The sequence below is a fragment of the Artemia franciscana genome, chromosome 9 (assembly GCF_032884065.1).
Source record: "Artemia franciscana chromosome 9, ASM3288406v1, whole genome shotgun sequence".
Lineage (NCBI taxonomy): Eukaryota > Metazoa > Arthropoda > Branchiopoda > Anostraca > Artemiidae > Artemia > Artemia franciscana.
This window is the reverse complement of record NC_088871.1, coordinates 14916014-14928852: the sequence shown is the minus strand read 5'-3', so window position 1 is coordinate 14928852 and position 12839 is coordinate 14916014. Positions and strand designations below refer to the sequence as shown.

Genomic DNA, 12839 nt, shown 5'->3' with positions numbered 1-12839 from the left:
AAATCCGATACTTTTGATGTATCTTTTAGCATCAAAATTGCGTTTTTTAGAGTTTCGTTTACTATTGAGCCGGGTCGCTCCTTACTGCAGTTCGTTACCACGAACTGTTTGATCATTTTCTCCAAAATGCCCGGTGCTCTTGGATTTACGGGAAATTTTTTGCATGGGATTAATTTGGTACTTCCGGGTATTCTGCAAAATAGTAAACCAACCACAGTATTTCGAGTGGGAGTGTATATAGATAAATCCCTATCAAGAAGAAAAAGCTTTATATGATAAATTTCTTTTTTTGTTAGATTAGGCATTTTTGGGTCGTATTCTGTTTTTGTGTGCGTTTGTAATTCATACTGATGTTCAATTTCCTTGCTTGTTTGTAATTTATTCATAATTTTGTATGTATATAGCCCATTGGCTTTTGAAATACACTTGTCTATTTATCTATCTATCCACGGGAAATTGAGTGCGAATTTGGGATTTGAGGTACACATTTGACAATTCAGGGTTGGGGGTAAAGTTTAGTGGTATACCTTGAGGAATATTATAAGTATATAGCATAATATATTATTATATATAAGTGCTATGGGATCTGTTAAGTAGTTTTCAAAATTTTGTACTGTTCTTATTTCTGAAGAGTGGGAATTGTGCAATAATGCCAAAAGGTTGAATCTGTTAGGACTTTCCGAAACCTTGCAAATTTCTCTTCTTAAAAAAATATTGAAAAAATTCAGTTCTTTATTCAAGCAATAACAAATGTACCTTAAAAGACATGAGGCAACATACTAATTAATCCAAGCTTTATTAATTTTCTGGAAAGTTCGCTATAAGATTGCAAATTACATTAAGATGAGTCTGCTGGCAACGACAGACCCATTAGCGGTGCGTAGTTTTTTCTCGGCGTGTTTGACGAGCAGTAGACGAGTTTCGTTAAGGTTACGGCATTTTTAAAAGTAATTTTGTTTATTACTTCATGACGAATTTGTTCTGCCACACAGCCTTTAAAAATCGTTCACACCATTTCGTATATCACGGATATCATGGTATTATTCAAAAACGATCAGAAATTCAATAAATACACAAGTTTTATTCAACTGAATTAAGGAACGACGTTAAAACATATTTTAGCTCTATATATAAGAATTATAATCAGCTAATCAAAATAAAAGGCGTATCTGTAAGAATTACCAAAAAATACGTGACCATTAAAAATATATATATATTTATATAATTATCAGTCCTAGCATCATAACTTGAAAGAAGTTCAACAAGCACTGAAAAACAAACGTTAAACATGGCATCAAACAGTTCGTGGTAACGAACTGTAGTAAGGAGCGACCCGGCTCAATAGGAACCTAAACTCTAAAACGGAATTTTGATACTAATAGATATATCAAAAGAACTAGATTTTGTGCTGACAAAAGGGTTGTTCCTTCCTCAACGCCCCAGTCTTTACGCTAAAGTTTTTTTATTGTTTTAAAAAGCAGAGTTTTGAGAGAGTTAAACTTTAGTGTAAAGAGCGGGGTGTTGAGGAAGTAACAACCCTTTTCGTATACGAAGTAATTTCTGTTCGCTTTAAGTTTTAATGTCGCTCGTTACTTTCAGTCGAAAAAACTTTTTTTTTCTTTTTAATTTCATTCAGAATAAAACAATTCAGGAGCATGTTTTTAGATTTAGTATGATTCTCGCTTTTTTTTGCTGCTAAACTAAAGAGTATTTCTGAAACAAATCGAATGTTATTAACTATTGGCTTTCACAATACCGGATCATTTTTAATTAAATCTGCACATAATGCATTGAGTGAACAAAAAATGCAAATTAAGATAAAAACTATAAAATGTAGCCGAAATATAAAAATGAGGCCGAAATATTTGGCAATGCACATGACTCTTTAAGGTTTAAGTATTTATTCCAAGACATATATTTGACTCCAATAGTTTAGTTTCGTCAAAATCCTTGGGGGGGGGGGTAAAGTTGGGGCTATTTTTCCCAAGTCACATGAAAATGCTAGTAATAAATGAAAAATGATCCATTTACTACCATTAAAGCAAATGCATACTAAAGAAAACTGATATTTTTCTGTGGATGCTTGAATTATGTAGGCCTATCTAAATTTTGACAATATTTTTGAAGACGCTAAATTTCAATGGTGGGGGGGGGGAAACAGGTATGACGGCAGTTGCTCCCACAGCCCTATAGAAAATTACGCCTGTTTGAATCTCCTGGCTTTGTTCAGCTTTTTATGCGTCCTCTTGTATCAGTGTTCTTCTCATTTGGCGTAGATTTCTTGAAAGAATACCTCATTCATAATACAACCCTCTAGCTGTCATTCACGACTGCGCAGATGTTAGAAAATTTGAGAGACAAGGATATAATCTCTCAGTTGGAATATCTATTCAGTTCAAAGCACTTAGAATGAAAGAGAAATTGTTACTTGACTAATTCAAAATGTTTCCAATTGGATACTTACGCACACCTCCAAAGAGGACTTTATCCCAAAATGCTGCTTCAGACCGGTACTGTTTTAGGTAATATCGCAGGTAGTTGCTATCTGTAGTAATTTTTGTTCGTTTAAGTGTGACTTGAGCATTAAGCTTAATAATCAATCGGCTAAGGTTTATTTATTAGTCCAAACAAGTATGTGATTTTTGGTTGTTTAGTCTTAAACGGTACTTGTGTATTATTCAGAACACACTCAGTAAGTGAAGCTATTCTCCTAATAAAGTGTTATATTTTCTTCATATTTTGTTTTAATTTCATTAGCTTTATCAAAACTTTGAGCTCTATATTTGCATATTAGGGGGGAGGGGTGGTGGTTAGGTTAGGTTCTAGGTACTTAATTATAAGTTGTAATTTTACAATTTTCCTAATAAAGTATTATGTTTTCATCATATTTTGTTTTATTTCATTAGCTTTATCAAAATTTTGGGCTATTTATTTGCAGATTAGGGGGGGGGGGGTTAGATTAGGTTCTGGGTACATAATTCTAAGTTGTAATCTTACAAATTTTTCTAATAAAGCATTATATTTTCATCATATTTTGTTTTATTTCTTTAGCTTTATCAAAAGTTTGGACTATATATTTGCACATTAGGGGGGGGGGGTGCATTATATCAAATACCTAACTTAACCCAACCTAACAACCTCTATATATAAAATATTTCGTTGAAATGTACCTGCATCGTAGTTTGTTTCACGAAAGAACCCAACTTAACATATTGAGTGTGTTCTGAATAACACACAAACACCGTTTAAACTAAGAAAGGACTCAATTTCTGCCCGTCTTAAACGTAAAATCAGATCTTTGAAAAACGTCCTTTTCAAATTGTTTTCTTAAGATTAATATTTATTTAATGACCTGCACTTCGCTCGATGGGTAATATGCTTTTCCGGAGCTTCCAACTTTGGTACTTACATCACTCGTAAGTATGCACTCTCGTGTTTTTTCGCTACCATGAGCTCGACCAAGACTAAAATTCAGTAAATCAGTCGAGTTTTCTGGGTTTACTCTTAAAGAGTTTTTTTTTTCTATTGAGTAGCTTATCCGCTTCCAATGAAGTCGTGATCCACCAACAAGTTGAAGCTTTCTTGTTAAAATTATTTAGTTTATTCCAAGAAAACACCCACAAACATATGGCCACTCATTTTACGGCAATATAGTCAAAGGAGGTAGTGGACCCAAGCCCCAGGCCTACTTATTTTTATATAGTACATTTTTTTAATATAGAGGGCTAATAGGACATTTGAAGGTTTCCTTCATGGTTGAATCTGCACTATTGTGAAATGAATTTCAAATAATGTAGTTTAATAGCATACTTTTTTCGACGTTTACTTAACGACGTTCGACGTTAATTTTTTCGACATACAAACGTTTAATATGTTATGTCAAAGAAGATACTTCATATTTCGAGGCATTGATTGAGAGCATGTTTATTTAGATCCGTATAGCCCGAAGGCTACAGAATACCTTAGCTCCTTTCATGCCTGCACAAAAAGGAAAGGGGACTGAAGTTCCCTTTGCCTGAGATTGGTCCAAAAGAATCACTTCCTAAGGGGTCCCGAAAATAAAGGAGGGGAAAACATATTTTTTTAATATTTTTTTTTTGTTTAATGGAGATTTGAAAAACAATCTTTTGGAACCTGAAGAAAATCCCGAATGAAAAGACCGAAAGAGTATTTTGAAAATCTAGGGCTTGATCCATTGAAATCCTGAAAGGGCGAAAACCAGCCAGCATTGACAGGTATCTGATAAAATATCTAATGTGTGGTTTTTACCGTTTCCTCCAAAACGAATGAATTATCAAGGAGGCACACTCGTGCCTCTATAAAGAGGCGACACACGACAATGTTAAGCGATCTTCGGTTCCAGTGGTCGCAGACGGATGGGGAGGGATGCATTTCGTAACCCGAGCTCCAACTAAGAAACCTGCAAAATTTCATCCCCCTCCAACTTTTCCTTCATGGGGAAAATCTGGCCGAAAGTTTCGACCTGTCAACCCAAGCCCCCCTTTAACGTTGTCCGATCGGGCTGAAATTCACAAGTTAAGGTCCCCTAGGGCCCAGGAGCTTATCCGCGAAATTTCAGCTTGATCCGATAACTCCTTCCCTGTTTTCCAGAAACCACGCATAGCCACTTAAAATTCATTTACTTTTTTTTTCTAGACGCCTACAGGTCACATCCGACATCGGATCTGGGTGTACGAAGACTCATTCGATGCGGAATTCTCCGAGTAATTTTCCTGGAAAGTTTCGTAGGAAAATCTTAACCCCCCGAAAGTTTCGACCCTCCAACCCCCCCACCCCTTTTAACGTTGTTCGATCGGGCTGAAATTCACAAGTTAAGGTCCCCTACGGCCCAGGAGCTTATCCGCGAAATTTCAGCTCGATCCGATAACTCCTTCCCTGTTTTCCAGAAACCACCCATTAGCTATTTAATTAACGGATTTCTCTCCATAAGAGCCCATGTTAATTTGAAATTTTTAAAAGCTATTGAGAAGTTATATTTAAACACATGCAAGATATTAGCTCAGTTGGTAGAGCGTGAGACTTTTAATCCTCGGGTAAAGGGTTCAAGTCCCTTACGGGCGGTTTTTTTTCACAACATCAAAAAAATTTTGATAACACCTGGACAGCTTATCATTTGAGAGATAACAGAATATTAGCTTCTTATGAGCAAAAGAAACATTTCGGTCATTCTATCTATTTTTTTCTATATTATACAATGATTTAAAAGCGGGGGGAGGGGGGGGGGGGTTCCTCTCCTAATTCCTGTACGAGGAGTACTCCTGTACGAGGAGTACAGGAATTATTAAATTACATCCACCATGGATTGTAGAAAAACGTACAGAATTAATATGAAAAAAAATTAAACCTGTACAAAAGAGTCTTTAAAAGCGGGGGGTTTGCCTCTCCTAATAGTCTTCTTATAGTCCTAATTTTTTTCTATTTTATACAATGATTTAAAGGCGGGGGGGGCGGCAGCCACCCAAGTTCCTCTCCTAATTCCTGTACGAGGAGTACAGGAATTGTTAAATTACATCCACCATGGATTGTAGAAAAACGTACAGAAATAATATGAAAAAAACTTCGTTTTCTTAAAGAGTTAAAGAGGCTGCGTCCCAAAGTCGAACCTTAAAACGTACAGGAATTAGAAGAGGCAGTTGGGGGGCTGCCGCCCCCCAAACCCCCAGCTTTTAAAGACTCTTTTGTACAGGTTTTTTTTGTGGGGGGACTTCATTGTTACTATTTATTAGTTTCGGCGCAATGGTTCTCCTGTCCTCTTGTGTTTAACATTTTTCGAAGTTATTCCATTATTCATTCATTTCAATTTTTTGTTAATTAAAAGAGGGCCTTTCCGAAGCCAAGAGCGGGGGGTTAGCAAAAAAACAAAAAACCTGTACAAAAGAGTCTTTAAAAGCTGGGGGTTTGGGGGGCGGCAGCCCCCCAACTGCCTCTTCTAATTCCTGTACGTTTTAAGGTTCGACTTTGGGACGCAGCCTCTTTAACTCTTTAAGAAAACGAAGTTTTTTTCATATTATCACCAAGAAAGAACGGAAAGAATGTGATTTAGCTGTTTGTTTTACCTGCTATGCTATCTCAGGGTAGAGTTTATGTATCAGTATTGGAAAGTATAAAGGTTTCTTCGATTTTCTTTTTTTTATTAAGTTGTATTTGTGTATTTAAGGAAAAAGTGGAACAAAGTAATTATCCTGCAACTAAATTAAATGAAGGGCATTGGGTAACAATAAGAGCTGGTCCTGAATTGCAGCTAAACCTTCGGCATCCATAGACATTTTCTAGGGGTGTGGGGGGAGGTTTGCAGGGACATTTTTAATTGTTTAAATATTTTGAAGGGTGGGATAATATAATATTTTGGGGCAAATAAATTTGTTATGAACGTATGAATATCTCAGTATACAAGTTATGGATATAGTATATGATTATATACCATATATATATATATATATATATATATATATATATATATATATATATATATATATATATATATATATATATATATATATATATATATATATGTGTGCGTGTGTGTGTGTTATCGTTGAGCTGAAGACGGCCCTTGGACATAGGGTCGAAATATCCACTGAATTGAATTCCACTGTCTTGATAAAAAAAATTTCCCGATTGTCTCTAAGCGTGTCTGTTTGTTATAAAAGGCAATTTGATCTTTGTCGCTATTAAATAAAAAAACAAGTTTTTTTTAACTGCAAGTAAGGAGCGACATTAAAACTTAAAATGAACATAAATTAATTCGTATATGAAAAGGGCTGCTTCCTCATCAGCGCCCCGCTCTTTACGCTAAAGTTTGACTCTTTCTCTCAACTCTTCTTTTTAAAATACTAAAAAAATTTAGCGTAAAGAGCGGGGTGTTGATGAGGAAGCAGTCCCTTTCATATACGAAGTAATTTCTGTTCGTTTTAAGTTGTAATATTTCACCTTACTCTCAGTTAAAAAAACTTGTTTTTTTAAATTTAATTTCTGAACATTTTTGAATCAATACATGTTTTGATTTTGGCTCTCCGCAGAGGAATAATTATAACGAAATTCACATTTTTTTTTTTTTTTGGCTAAATGCCTTTCTCATGGTTTTGATTGAATGATTTTGAGAAAAAAAAGAGCGGGAGAGGAAGCCTAGTTGCCCTCCGATTTTTTGGTTACTTAAAAAGGCAACTAGAACCTTTATTTTTTATGAATGTTTTTATTAGTAAAAGATATACGTAACTTATAAATTAGCTTACGTAACGAACTTTTGTATTCTCATGTTTTTATTACTTATATGAGGGGGTTCACCCCCTTGTCAGTACCTTGCTCTTTACACTAAAGCTTAAATTTTGTCCCAATTCATTAAGAATGACCCCTGAATCACAAAAGCCGTAGAATAAATAGTTGAAATTACTAAAAATACTTTAGCGTAAAGAGCGAGGTATTAGGAGGAAGTGAGCTCCTCATTTGCGTAGTAATTTCTGTTCGTTTTAAGTTTTAATGCTGCTCCTTACTTCCAGTTGAAAAAACTTTTTCATATTTATTTTTTCATTGTTTTTTTTTTTAATAATGCCAAAAAATCATGCGCATCCTTCATGGAAATTTTCTTCCCCCATGACAAATTTCTCGATGGAAAGTTCCCCCAACATTTCCCCTCTTCTCAACCCCTCCCCCAACCAAAAACACCCCCTGAAAACGTCTGCACACTTCCCAATAACCATTACTATATGTAAGCACTGGTCAAAGTTTGTAACTTGTAGCCCCTCCCACGGGGACTGTGGGGGAGTAAGTAGTCCCCAAAGACATAGTTATAATCTTTTTCGACTACGTTGAATAAAATGGCTATCTCAGAATTTTGATCTGTTGATTTATGGGAAAATAATTAGCGTGGGAGGGAGCCTAGGTGCCCTCCAATTTTTTTGGTCACTTAAAAATGCCACTAGAACTTTTCATTTCCGTTAGAATGAGCCCTCTCGCAACATTCTAGGACCACTGGGTCGATGCGATCACCCCTGGGAAAAAAACAAAACAAAAACAAATAAACACGCGTCCGTGATCTGCCTTCTGGCAAAAAATACATAATTCCACATTTTGTAGATAGGACCTTGAAACTTCTACAACGGTGTTCTCTGATACGCTGAATCTGATGGTGTGATTTTCGTTAAGCTTCTATGACTTTTAGGGGGTGTTTCCTCCTGTTTTCTAAAATAAGGAAAATTTTCTCAGGCTCGTAACTTTTGATGGATAAGACTAAACTTGATAAAACTTATATATTTAATATCAGCGTTAAAATGCAATTCTTTTGATGTAGCTATTGGTATCAAATTTCTATTTTGTAGAGTTTTGGTTACTATTGAGCCGGGTCGCTCCTTACTACAGTTCGTTACCACGAACTGTTTGATTTACGATCCGCCAACTGATTTCTCAACAGACTTGAGAGGTATGTATTTAAATGGTAATATTTACTAGAATTTACAACTCATCTAGTTCAGCTAGACTGATTGTTTGAATAAAATGATTGCTGTTTAACAAGCAATTCCTTGAAGTTTGTATAGATTCCAATTTTTCAATGTTCTAATGAAAAAGAAAACTATCTATGAAGTATTTTACGCCCAGAAGCGCATAAATGACTTCGTAGCTTTTCCGGGTCCTAGTACGCGGTAGCCCTATTCTTGCTTGATGTGATTTCTTTGCATTTTAAGTCTATATTATTTGTTTAGTTTGATTTTCATTCAGGTTTTAATCTATTCAAATAGATGAAGGATGGTAGGTTGCAATAGATTATGCGTTATGGCATTTAAAATACATTTTAATTTTTTTTACTTTTTTAACTTAAATGAATAAAAACTATTAAGACATTAAGGGGTAAATATCAGCATATACATGTATCTGAATATTAGCATATGATGGCAGTAGAGATCCATTTTTTTTTTCAGTAATTTGCAAATTACATTTTGGTAAAGGTAAATGGGTTGTCAACCCTACTCATGTTTTATACCACCTCTTGCTTACCTAAGAAATAAAGCTTAATACTATTCCCGAAAAATTCTGTGTATTTTTTGTGTCAATCTGGATACAGTTACATTCTTTTGATTTAGTTAAATTATCGACTTAATAGCCTACGCTCAGTTATTCTTGGGATATTGCTGAGATGTCTTATTAGCGACATGTATACACATAGTGTGTTTTGATTTAGTTTTAAAGTAACATTTAATTTTAATGCACAATGGTCAAATTGGATAACTGTGGGGGTTTGTCATACTGAATATCTCTAGAGACATAGTTACTGAGCGGTTCAACTATGCTAAACACGATATTACTTGCTCTGCTAGGGCAGTGCTGTCTCTGATATGGCCTATGTGGCCTTTTGAAAACCCGTATTCGCATGGTTTTCTCGTTTAATTGAAACTCCTATAAGTTTTGCCTTAATACCCTTAGTGTCATTAGTTACAGCAACTGCACAAGTAATATTAAACGTATACACATAGTATATTTCAGTAAGTACAAAATCCACAGTAACTTATCCTGGAAAGTCTAACTTAATAATGTAAGCCGGTCTTAAGGTATTACTTTATCACCCACCTGACAATTTATATGCTCATAGTTGGTTTTGATGTAGTTTGTTTTGACTTGTACACCCTCCAAAACATTTTTTGAAAGCTTCACATTAAAGCTTAATATGATTAACTTCTCCCGAAGCAGTGCCGAAGCAGTGCTGAAGCAGTGCCTCTTTACAAGCTGTGTGGGCTTAATGTGTTTCGATTTAGTTCAATACCGTTTTAATATTACGAAAAATTGTGTGCTTAATACCTTTAGCTTTAAGAGTAGTAGTATAATCATCAATAGTAACAGTGGTATCAGTAGCAATGACAGCAGAAAAACTAATATAAGTAGCCTTAGCTTTAGTAGCAGTAGCAGAAGTAGTAACAGTAGTGATAATAATAGTAGGAGTAGGAGCAGTAGCACTAGGAACAAACATTGTCTTTTGGTCAGTTCAACGTCCCCAACGACAAGCCCAGTAGGTTTCAATTTTATATACAAAACTGTTACTAAGATACTGTCGATATGCCTTTATTACAGCCTGCACACATACTGTATGATGTGATTTGGTTCACAATTCCCAAGAAAAATTCACAGAAAATTTCAGCTTCGCATCCATAAGCAGAATTGTAATAGTAGTCACAGCAGCTGTATTTGTATTAGTAACACTAGTAGTAGTATTAATTGTAACAGCACTAGTAGTAGTAGCAGTAGTAGTATTGAAATATTGACTTTTAGTCTGCTGAATATCCCTCCCATCAAGTCCTGGAAGCTTCAATTTAATGCCATTAGCCGTATGGTATGACATTGATGATATGGCTTTTTGATAACCTATATATTTATATACTTCTTGAAATTTTTTATCTTAATGCTCTTAGCCTTAAACGTAGTTGCAATAGAAATATTAGCTAGAGCAGTAGTAGTAGCAGAACTAGTAGATGTAGTAGTAATAGTAGTATTAGTAATAGCGTACACATATTGCCTTTTGGTCAATTGATCTTCCCCTTTAAGCAGTGGCGGATCCAGGTGGGGGGCACCTCTCCCCAACGTAGTGGTGGATTTGGGGTTAGGACCGCTTGCTACGATTGGGGTTGGGACGAAAGTTAGTTTTTGTAATCGGTTTTTAGTAGCTGAATTTTTAATAAGTTTTTAATTGTTTAAGACTGTTTCTTTTCAAAAACAAGCTTGAAACGAAGTTTCAGTTACTTTTTGTGGTCTCTCTGGTCTTAGATTTTACTGATAACAAGTACCACCAAAAAATATTTATCTAGGGAATATGTGTGCATGACGACAAAAGTCAACTGTGAGGCGAAAATCTTCATTTCGTAATAACAAGCAAAGGAAATTTAAAATCCCAACTTCTTCAGGCTTTCGAAATGATATTTCAGAATTGGGCTGTTACAACGGGGCTGAAAAACTTAATATTTAAATTTCTTTTTACTGTCAAAACTTCGCTATGGCACAGAGACAAAGAAATTGATATCATTACTTTTTTTTGGCTGTCATAAAATTTGAGTTTGCTCTATTTGCGAAGCGGGGTGGTTTTTACAACATTGTTGTTGTTAAGGGGATTTGTATAATAGAAAGTAAATGTATGAGAAGTGCAAACATTAATTTATATTTTGGATTTCGCTGAGCAAGTGGTGGTCATTTATACCTTATTTTCATCTAATGAAAGCTCTGCATAATATGGCATATCACTACCTCTGTTCATCCTAAAACATCAAAAAAAGGCCAAAATCTTTAGAAATACCTGAACTTCAATAAACTTTTGTATAAGTATACACTTAAAACTAAGCATATGAGTCAAAATAAGCCTTCAAAGGTCGGAGTAGTCATTTAAGAAAAATAGATTTTCGAAAAATTGTTTATAAAAGAAGGCAAATAATTATCTGTGTATTTTTTTTCTAACCGGTATTGATGGATCTCTGACTTCTCAGTTTGTATCAGTGGAATGGCATCGATTTTTTCAAACGTTTACTAATGAAATGTCGAAATAAAAGTAAAAATTCACAGTACTTGAGTTGACCATGGAAATGGAATGCAACTACAATATTATTTTAGAGTTTCTCACCTTCTCAATACCACTCAGTCACAAAATATAGTTATGTTTTTGTATAGGGGTGGCACATATATGTTCATAAAATTATATAAACTGCTATATATACCGCTGAGGAATTTTATACTTATTTTGACACAAGCCATCCAATCATATTTTCATGAATGGCAAAATTTTTACTGGACAATTCTCTTACTTAATACTAAATCTGAGCCGATGTTTCAAATTTTTATTTTTGTGCTAAAAAAAAAAAATGTCGAGACTTAAACGTTTACATTAAATATCTTAAAATCTCAAGATAAAAAAAATAATTAAAAATCTACCCCAGCTTGAAACCCTGTGAATTTAAATCACAATCTAAACCTATCAAATAAAAAAAAATAAAAACACTTAATTATTTATTTTTTAAGAAGTATTTTGACTCGTATACTTAGTTTGAAACACATACCTGGATGTATTTTTTAATACAAAGCTTAACTCATTCGCTGTAGTAGTCAGAAGTGCAAAGGCGAAAAGTAATCCAGAAAATATTAAATATCCTTTTTTAATGAAGGTGAACATCTTTTTAATTTTTCATTGCGGGGTAGTTTTTTTTCAACGTACTATTTTTTTTAAAAGAAAAAAAATTTTTTTATCAATATTTTTATACCATTTTCATTTCAACAAATTTATTAGAACTTTAACCCTCACCAGATTTTAGATTAAATTTATGACCATTTCAACTACCTACTTACGACGCATACTTGTTGAGATTCCTTTTAAATTGCTGGTACTTTTTGTCCGCACGATTATCGAAGCAACCTATTATGCGCCCCCGCTAAAGAAAATCTTGGATCCGCCCCTGCCTTTAAGCCGGTATTCTCAAAAAGTTCCAACTTATTACCCAAATTAGTTCTTGAAAGACGTCCTTTTGACACTCTTTCTGCACAAATTTTCTTTTTACTGAGTTAAGATTTACCCTTAATATTTGCTCAAACTTTCACCTTCATAGACTTAGCCTTAATAGCACTAGTATCACAGTGTTATTAGGGTTTTATTAGTAGTAGTAGTAACAGTAGTTATAGCAATATTAATAACAGTAGTAGTAGCAGTATTAATAACAGGTTACCATGTACAAATTGGCTTTTGGTCAGTCAGTTGCAATTAACTAACCAAATAGCATCTCTTATCAGAAATATGTATGCACATAGTATGTTTTGATTCAGTTAATTTCTCCCCGACGTTTCCTTAAATATCTATTTTC

General features: G+C 34.4%; 1 protein-coding gene across 3 annotated transcripts in view; it reads left to right on the top strand.

Moving 5' to 3' along the window:
- Window positions 1-2296: 2296 nt before the first annotated feature.
- Window positions 2297-12839, top strand: part of LOC136031042 (putative leucine-rich repeat-containing protein DDB_G0290503) — a 424748-nt gene continuing 414205 nt past the window's right edge. For 2 of the 3 annotated variants that reach the window (XM_065710237.1, XM_065710236.1), the window contains exon 1: window positions 2366-2522. In XM_065710237.1, coding sequence (XP_065566309.1) covers window positions 2443-2522 — 80 coding nt within the window. In that variant the 5' untranslated portion in view covers window positions 2366-2442. Of the gene's footprint in view, window positions 2523-12839 lie in introns of all 3 variants that reach the window. The other variant, XM_065710238.1, reaches the window with a different exon arrangement.